The sequence below is a fragment of the Pituophis catenifer genome, unplaced genomic scaffold (genome assembly GCF_029215685.1).
Source record: "Pituophis catenifer annectens isolate HBS135680 unplaced genomic scaffold, rPitCat1.0.hap2 SCAF_9, whole genome shotgun sequence".
In the NCBI taxonomy this organism is placed as follows: Eukaryota; Metazoa; Chordata; class Lepidosauria; order Squamata; family Colubridae; genus Pituophis; species Pituophis catenifer.
The window spans coordinates 3941569-3950708 of NW_027256889.1; the positions used below are offsets into that span (position 1 = coordinate 3941569).

At 45.8% G+C, this 9140-nt stretch overlaps 1 protein-coding gene across 2 annotated transcripts; it reads right to left on the reverse strand.

Moving 5' to 3' along the window:
* Positions 1 to 294: 294 nt before the first annotated feature.
* Positions 295 to 6157, reverse strand: APOE (apolipoprotein E). Of its 2 annotated transcripts, none has more exons than XM_070949872.1 (4): positions 6056 to 6157; positions 5533 to 5591; positions 2887 to 3037; positions 295 to 1431 (listed from the first exon to the last, which is right to left on the reverse strand). In XM_070949872.1, the coding sequence occupies exons 2-4, from the start codon at positions 5573 to 5575 to the stop codon at positions 804 to 806; spliced, it is 822 nt and encodes a 273-aa protein (XP_070805973.1). In that variant the 5' UTR covers positions 5576 to 5591; positions 6056 to 6157; the 3' UTR covers positions 295 to 803. The 2 variants fall into 2 exon arrangements, with proteins under 2 accessions (XP_070805973.1, XP_070805975.1); XM_070949874.1 differs by having other exon boundaries at positions 6088 to 6111.
* Positions 6158 to 9140: the final 2983 nt, after the last annotated feature.

Below are 9140 nucleotides of genomic sequence, written 5' to 3' on the forward strand. Positions count from 1 at the left end.
ATTCTATTCTATTCTATTCTATTCTGTTCTGTTCTGTTCCAGTTTGTGAGTCTGCATTTCTTCCATTCTATCATGTCAGACTCTGCCATTCCTGCAGTTTTCAGGCCAAGGTTTTTGCTACAGGTTGTAAAGATGGAAAGGAGGCTTTTTTAAAAAATACCCCATTCTGTTATGGAACGGGAACAGGACACAGCACCTGCCATTAAATCTTTATTTCCCCTCTGCAAAAGTGTTCCTAGGTTGAGGTCCGTACCCATCCCAAGCAGAAAAAAAATGCCAAGTGACCAAGAGAGATTCATATCCAAAGTATATTTTATTGTTACAGATCAAAACACCAGTAAAGCTGAGGAAGGATGGTGGGTGACACATCTGGAATGCAAGATGTTACAGTGAGAAGGGGAAACGGGCATCAGGAATCGTTCCAGGATCTTCCTAGGAAGAATTCACAAGTGCAACACAGAACTTGGGTTAATACGAGACTGGGAAGGGGGAGAGATGGTTAAGAGGGCCGAATGGCAGACTCTTCATTCAAGGGGACGATGGGGCTTGTGCAAAAAGAAGCATGAGGTTAGTGCAGTCTCTCCCCCCCCCCCAAAAAAAAACAATCTGGCGTGCTCCAGATGTGTCGGCTTGCAAGCCCAATGCTGGAGGACATCATGCCACACATCTGGAGGGCTCTCAGCCAGTTGGGAAGGTTAGGTTAATACATGGCTGGCCTATCAAGACCCATCTCAACCAAGAGGCCCTCAAGTTTGGTTTCCAAGGAGACAAATTAGGAGGGCTTGCTGAAGGCACAGGTCATCTTATGCCTCCTGGTTGATCTCCTCCACCCTGGTCTCGGCTTGGATGCCCATGTCCTCCAAAAGAGGGTTGACCAACTGACGGAGTTTGTCAACGGCTTGGTCAAAGGCGCTTTTCACCTCCTGAAGTTTCTCCTGGAACTGGTTCTGGAGCTCCTGAACGCGGCTGCTGAGCTGCTGGCGGACCATTTGGCTTTGCTCCCCAATGGCTTGTTGCAGGGCCTGGATTCTCTCCTGTCCCTTTTCGCGGATGTTGGAGACGTAGGGCTCCAGGTTCTGGCGGACGGAGCTGACTTTCTCGTCGGTGTTGGTCCTCAGCTCTTGGGCGTAGGTCCCCAGCTTCTGACGCAGTTCCTCGGCGTCCTTGGTGAGACGTTTCTTCAGCTTGCGCATCAAGAGGTTGAACTGGGACTTCACCGTGTCCACGTTGTGGTCGATCATCAGGCGGGTGTCTCGGCAATATTGGAGCAGCTTGCCCTTGGTCTCCTCCATATCGTTTCTCAACTTCCCGGTGAGGGTGGACACTTCGTTCGTCAGGCGGTCCTGTAGTTCTTGGGTATAGGGGCCAAATTTGGAACGCAGGTCATCCGTGTAGACTTCCACCTCAGCCATGGTGTCGGTGATAAGGCCACTGAGGAGACAAGAGAAGCCAAGGGGGTCAATTCCTCGGATGCATCATATTTACATAGCTATGTTCTTGGTCTAAGAGAGCCAGGTTTAGGAATGGTGAAGGACCAGGCTAGAAACTAGGAGGCCAGGAGTTCTAGTCCTGCCTGAGGCATGAAAGGCGGCTGGGGGCTTTGGGCCAATCACCAGGAGGTGGTGAATTCTAGTCCCACCTTAGGCATGAAAGCCTTAGGCGTGTTGGGTGACTTTGGGCCAATCACCAGGAGACAGGGAGTTCTAGTCCCATTTTAGGCATGAAAGCCTGCTGGGCGACTTTGGGTCAATCATTAGGCGACAGGAAGTTCTAGTCCCACTTTTGGCATGAAAGTCCACTGGGTGACTTTGTGCCAATCACCAGGAGACGGAGAGTTCTAGTCCCACCTTTGGCATGAAAGCTTGCTGGGTGACTTTGGGCCAATCACTAGGAGACAGGGAGTTCTAGTCCCACTTTTGGCATGAAAAGTGACCAGTTCGCTCCCATAGAGAGGGGCTCCTCAGGGTACCGTCAGCCAAACAATGTCAACTGGCAGCCCCCAGGGGGAGAGCCTTCTCTGTGGGGGCACCTGCCATCTGGAACAAGCTCCCCGCCGGAGATACGGAGAATCCAAGACTTACGCATCTTCCCCCGCGCCCTAAAAACGTTTTTATTCCAACAGGCTGGTCTGGCCTAACTCTCCCTTTTAAATTGGCTTTTAAATGTTTTTAGATAAATTGGATGTCTTAAATTGGTTTTTTGAGCCCAAATTATTTAATCTGTTTTTAATAGTTTTTTAACTTTTGTATGTTCTTTGTATTTTTATCTTGGCTGTTCACCACCCTGAGTCCTCCGGGAGTAGGGCGGTATACAAATATGATAAATAAATAAATAAATAAATAAATAAATAAATAAATAAATAAATAAATAAATAAATAGAAAGCCGACTGGGTGACTTCGCGCCAATCACCAGGAGACGGAGAGTTCTAGTCCCACCTTTGGCATGAAAACCCGCTGGGTGACTTTGGGCCAATCGCCAGGAGACAGGGAATTTTAGTCCCACCTTATGCACAAGAGTGTTGGGCCAATCACCAGGAGACTGTGAGTTCTAGTCCCACCTTAGGCATGAAAGCTGGCTGGAAACCTTTGGACCAATCACCAGGAGGCAGGGAGTTCTAATCCCACCTTAGGCAGGAAAGCCCGCTGGGTGACTTTGCGCCAATCACCAGGAGACGGAGAGTTCTAGTCCCGCCTTAGCCATGAAAACCGGCTGGGTGGCTTTGGGCCAGTGCCCTTCCTTCTCAGCCCAGCCCACCTCTCAGGGTTGTTGTTGTTGTTGTTGTTGTGGAGAAACCAGGGAGAGGAAGGACTATCCGTTTTGTTTACTGCCTTGCGTTATTTATAAAAATAATAAAGGCGGGATAAAAAAATAACAAAAACACTCACTCCAGTTCCCTGTTGAGCTGCGAGGTCCTGATCTGGGCGGTGATGTCATCCGCCACATTCGCGGCCTTGGTAACGTAACCCCAGAAGGCATTCACCATTTCCTCCCATTTGGATTTTGGCTCGTCTTGAAAGAAGGGGTTGGCCCAGGAGGCTGCATGTAAATAATGGGGGGGGGGGGACAAAAAGGAATAGATGTCTCGATTGGGACGTTTCGAACTCAGGACCCGCCGACCAGAAAGCACGCCCTTGGTCCTCTGTAGGATCAAGTAAGTAGTTGGACTAAGTAGTTTCTTGAGGAGGTGTCGGTACTCCAAGTACGATTGTCAACTTTGCAACGAATGCCACCGTCTTCCCTGATCTGGCGCCCTCTAGAAACGCTGCACCAGGTCCCATAATCCTGTAGCTATTGTGGCCACATTAGCTGGGCATTATGGGACCTGAACTCCAGCACATCTGGAAGGAATCAGCTCAGGGGAAAGGAAGGAAGGCTCAGATTAATCCATAGCAAGTGATAATTTGAGGGGTGTTCTCTGAGCTTGGTCGTTTTCTTGGAGACGTTTCACGACCCAACTAGATAACCTCATCAGTGCTAAGACTAAATATCTCATTTCAACCCTGAGCTACAAATATTCTCCTTTATTGGAACTCTCTTTGGCTGAAATTCTTCCTCCTCTTTCTCCTAAATCCAGCCCACCCCCTCCTGCCTAAGCAACGTTGGCCTTGTCGAACCTTTTCTTAATTTTTTATCCCTTCCCCCACTCTCCCTGCTCCTTTATCTTCACAATAACCCTGCAAGGTAGGCTAAAAGTTGAAATATAGCGAGCAGCCCAGGTTCTACTACACAAGCAGGGCAAGCCACAACAAGAAAATGCTTCCTGGTGTGTGTTTTTTCCCCTGTGGTTAATTACAGTGCTCTCCTGTCCTTATGCAGGATGCCCTCACTTATCGCAGAGTTTTGTTGTGGCAGGGAGTCCCAGAGGCTAGATGGGAGACAGGAAACAGACTGGAATTCAGGCCTGTGTCATTTACTGGAGTCTGATGAAATACTTAGTTCTTCAGTATTCAAGCATGACTCAAATTCTGTTTACCCCACGCAACTTTCCCCAACCCCATTGACTTTGCTTGTCGGAAGCCACCTAACAAGATCACAAGTGCCGATCACATGACCCCAGGATGCTACAACAGACATAAGTACATGCCAGTTGCCAAGTGTCCGGATTTTGATCACGTGACTGCAGGGAGGCTGCGACGGTTCTAAGTGCGAGGACTCTTTTCATAAGTCTTTTTTTTTTCAGTGTTGCAAGTCAAGGACCTAACCATCTTTCATTTAAAAAAGGACGTCCTGCTATACGGCAATACACTTGTTCATTGACTTCCCACAAAATATGCACCAAGACAAATTCCTTGTGTGTCCAATCACACTTGGCCAATAAAAAAATCTATTCTATTCTATTCTATTCTATTCTATTCTATTCTATTCTATTCTATTCTATTCTATTCTATTCTTATATTATATTATATTATTTTACTCTACTCTACTCTACTCTACTTACTCTACTCTACTCTACTCTACTCTACTCTACTCTACTCTACTCTACTCTACTCTACTCTACTCTACTCCTATTCTATTCTACTCTACTCTACTCTACTCTACTCTACTCTACTCTACTCTACTCTACTCTAATTCTATTCTATTCTATTCTATTCTATTCTATTCTATTCTATTCTATTCTATTCTATTCTATTCTACTATATTCGGCCATATCTGAGCCTAGTCTAGCATATTGTGGGAAGTCGAGTCCCTCTGGATCAAACCATACATTTGAAGAAGATAGAATAACAGAGTTGGAAGGGACCTTGTAGGTCATCTAGTCCAACCCCCTCCCCTCCCCCGCCCCAAGCAGGAGACCCTGCACCATTTCGGACAGGTAGCAGTCCAGTCTCTTCTTGAAAGCTTCAAGTGATGAAGCTCCCACAACTTCTGAACTCCTTTTCTATTCCATTTTGGTTGGTTGTTCTCCCTATCAGAAAATTTCTCCTTATTTCTAAGTTGAATCTCTCCTTGATGAGTTTCCATCCATTATTCCTTGTCTGGCCTTCGGGTGGTTTGGAAAATAAATTCAGCCAGTCCATCATCCGGTGTTTAGAGACAAAGACCCTTACGGAGACCCTCCTCCTGCCCAGAGACCACCCCCCATTTTTACCTCCTGTTTAACTACGGAGGGCTGGAAGCTAATCAAGGAGAGAACCAACCTAGAACTAAGAAGAAATTTCCTCAGAGTGAGAATAATTAAGAATTAACTCTAGGATGCTCCATCACTGGAAGCTTTCAAGAAGAGACTGGACAGCCATTCGTCCGAACTGCTATAGGCTTCTCCTGCTCCAGCAGGGGGTTGGACTAGAAGACCTCCAAGGTCCTTTCCCGACTCGGTTATTCTCTTATTCAGTGTTGCCTGAGAACTCAGAGCTACCCTGCCACTGTCTATGGAAGCTCCACCTCTCTGCGAAGGAGAGGCATCGTCTACATGCCAACGGCATTCAAGGGAACCAAAACACGGTTTTTAAAAACAGACGGCTTACTTATTTTTCTATCTTAGAAATTAGAAGATAGGAATTTTCTATCTTAGATTTTTCTATCTTACTTACCACTCAGCAGCCCCACGGCGAAGAGTAGAGCGAAGAGTTTCATGGTGATCAGTCGATCCCTTGGGTGGGGAAAAAAGAGAGAGAAGCACAACAGGTTAGGGGATGAATTTAGGGGAAATGAGAAGGAGAGATTTCTTTTCCACTTTCGCCCCCTCCCCCCCAGAAATTTGGACCCTAAGACCCCTCCCCAAATTCCCCCAGATCCAGGCTCAGCTCTATTTTTATTCTGTCCTGTTATTCCGTTTTATTCTATGATAACCCAGAAATGACATTTCTGCACTGCTAGATTCAACAAGAATCTAGATTCATCCAAGAAACCCCATTAGATCCTAATTTCTGTTTGCTTCCTTCAAGGTTTCTGCATTTGCATTGCTATCACTGGCTAGAATTACCATCTCCCCTGGTGGGGGGAGTGAGGGGGTAACCCCCACCCCTCACTCCTGTTTCTAACCCAGTTTGCAACCAGCCACCATCCCAAGGGAAGGGAAAAAAATGATGCAAAGAGCCAAAAACAAGAACCCACCGAGTGGCCAATGAATTCTGCTAAGTTTTCACCTCCTTTTCTGCCAACTCGACTCCCGGGAAGTTTGTCCTGGGAGCTCTTCTCCTCCGCAGACTTTTAAATAACCAGCTCAGCCTGGAGGGTGGGTGGGGGGTGGAGGAAAGGGGCGGCCCTGGCAGAGTCAGCAGCTGGAAGAACAACAACAAAAAAAGAAAGAAAAAAGTTTGCCATGGTGGCATTGGGGACAAAGTTTAATTTCCATCACCACTTGCACACGTTGGCTTAACCCTGACATCTCCAGGGTGAAAAAAAGAGGGAAAGAAATAACAGCTCTTTGCATACCTGGGAAAGGAGGCCGTTTCTTTGTGCACAGAACTCTTTGCACATCTGGAAAAGGAGGGAATTTTTTTGCACACCTGAGAAAGGGGGTTTTGTTTTGTTTTGTTTTTTGCACATCAAGCTCTTTGCACAACTGGAAATGGAGGCATTTTATTCACACACCAAGCGCTTGGCACACCTGAGAAAGGAGGCAGTTTCTTTGCACATCTGGGAAAGGAGGCAGTTTCTTTGTGCACAAATCTCTTTGCACATCTGGAAAAGGAGGGAATTTTTTTTGCACACCTGAGAAAGGAGGTTTTGTTTTGTTTTTTGCACATCAAGCTCTTTGCACAACTGGAAATGGAGGCATTTTATTCGCACACCAAGCGCTTGGCACACCTAAGAAAGGAGGCAGTTTCTTTGCACACCAAGCTCTTTGCGCCTGGGAAAGGTGTGCAAAGAAACTACTTCCGTTTCCAGGTGGCAACGAGCTCTGGTTCCTTTCCTAGGCGTGCAAAGAAACAGCCTTTTCCAGGTGTGGAAACCTGGAAAAGGAGGCAGCTTCTGAGATGTCAGGACACACACACAAATATACCTGGGCATATTTTCTTCTTATTCTACCTGTGACATTGGGTGCACTTGATTGTTATTTTATTTATTTGCATTTATTTCTTGTACGTGTATTTCTTCAGTTGGTACGCAACCTGACGCCTGACTAAATACAAGCCAACAAAATTGAGAGTCAGTTTGGTCTGGTGGTGAAGGAAACCAGGCTCGAAACTGGGAGACTGTGAGTTCTAGTTCCACCTTAGCAATGAAATCCAGCTGGGTGACTTTGAGCCAATCACCAGGAGATAGCGAGTTCTAGTCCCATCTAATGCACAAAAGAAGGTTGGGTGACTTGGGGCCAATTACCAGGAGACTGTGAGTTCTAGTACCACCTTAGGTGTGAAAGGCGATTGGGTGACTTTGGGCCAATCACCAGGAGTTGGTGAGTTCTAGTCCTGCTTTAGGTCTGAAAGACCTAGGGGTGACTTGGGGCCAGTCCTTCTCTCTCAACCCAACCCACCTCACAAGTTGTTGTTTTTGTGAGGAAAATAGGAGGAGGCAGGAGAAAATAAAATAAAATAAAATAAAATAAAATAAAATAAAATAAAATAAAATAAAATAAAATAAAATAATGAAACAAAACAAAACAAAATGAAACGAAACGAAACGTAACGTAACGTAACGTAACGTAACGTAACGTAACATAACATAACATAACTTAACATAACATAACATAACGTAACATAAAATGGAATACAGATAGTAAGCTCAATTTAGGGCCACAATTAGGTTCAGAATTTCCTTTGCTAAGCCAGGTGATTGTTAGGTGAGACACACCTGATTTTACAACTTGTTTGTTGGAAGCCGCAATGATCAGTGATAACTCACTTTTTAAGTTCTGTTGTAATTTTGAACAGTTGCTAAACAGAGAATGTGAATTTCAACTCCCAGAATTCCCCAGCCAGAAATCTTTCAGATGTGTAGACTTGCTGACTGGGGAATTGTGGGAGTTGAAGTCCACCCATCTTAAAGTTTGGAAAACAGTGGCATAGAACTCCAATGTGATTGTGTATCTGTGTATGTTTTTAAGTTTAAATCTGAAAAAAAGAGAGAGAGAAGGGAGTGTGTGTGTGTGGTGGTGGGGGGACACTACATGCTGATTCCATCTGGCCCAATTGCCCAAGAAGATTAGATTTTTAGTTGGTCAAAAGTTACTGTTGAACAGGAGGTCATCAAAAGCAGAATCTGGGTTTGGGCTGCTGAGAACCACACAGCCATTCGGAGTTTGTTTGTGACTCTGACTCACTGCCCAGAGCAGGGACTTTCTAAGATCTCTTCAGGCAGGCTGCCAAGTCAACACACAACTTCGCTTTGCAAAAAAAAAAAAAAAACCCAACAACACAACTGGCACACAGTTTCCCTTCAAGGCATCTCCTTCCACAAAATTCCTAATTGGGTTGATCATGGCAGAGAGGGACGAGGGCACCGATTTAGCTGAGGCCGGCCTTGTTTTACATCCAGCTGTGCTTGACCGTTGCACAAACACACACTCACACACTCACAAACACACACTCGCATGCAAAACCTTCATTCCACGTGCGGTAACAAGCTCTGTGCTTTATCTAATGGTAGGGTCAGCACTGAGGCTGAGCACATGACTAGGTGGCTCAGTGGCTAAGACACTGAACTTGTCGATCAGAAAAGGTCGGCGGTTCGAATCCCTAGTAGAGGTGTCCTGCGTGAGCAGGGGTTGGACTAGATGAGCTCCAAGGTCCCTTCCAACTATGTTACTGTTAATCACTGAGATCTTTTTCTGGATATGCAGGAATTTTAAAGTTCTACATGAGGCATCATGAGACAGCCGGGCCAGGGGCTGCGTCTGTCGTCGTAAATACATGCCAACTGCCTGAATTTTAATCATGTAACTCCATAGGATGGAGGTAAACCTCTGGTGCCAATCAAGTGATTTCAGATAGTCCTCAACTTATAACCATTCGTTTAGTGACTGTTTTAAAGTTGCAACGTCGCCGGAAAAAAATGACTTACGACCCTTTTTCACACTTAACGACCGTTGCAACATCTCCAGGGTCACCTAATCAAACTTCAAATGCTTGGCCACCGACTCATACTTATGACCGTTGCGGTGTTCCTGGGTCATTTGGTCCTCTTTTGCGACCTTCTGGCAAGCAAAGTCAATATTCACTTAACAATTATGGCGAGAAAGATCGTTAAAATGGGG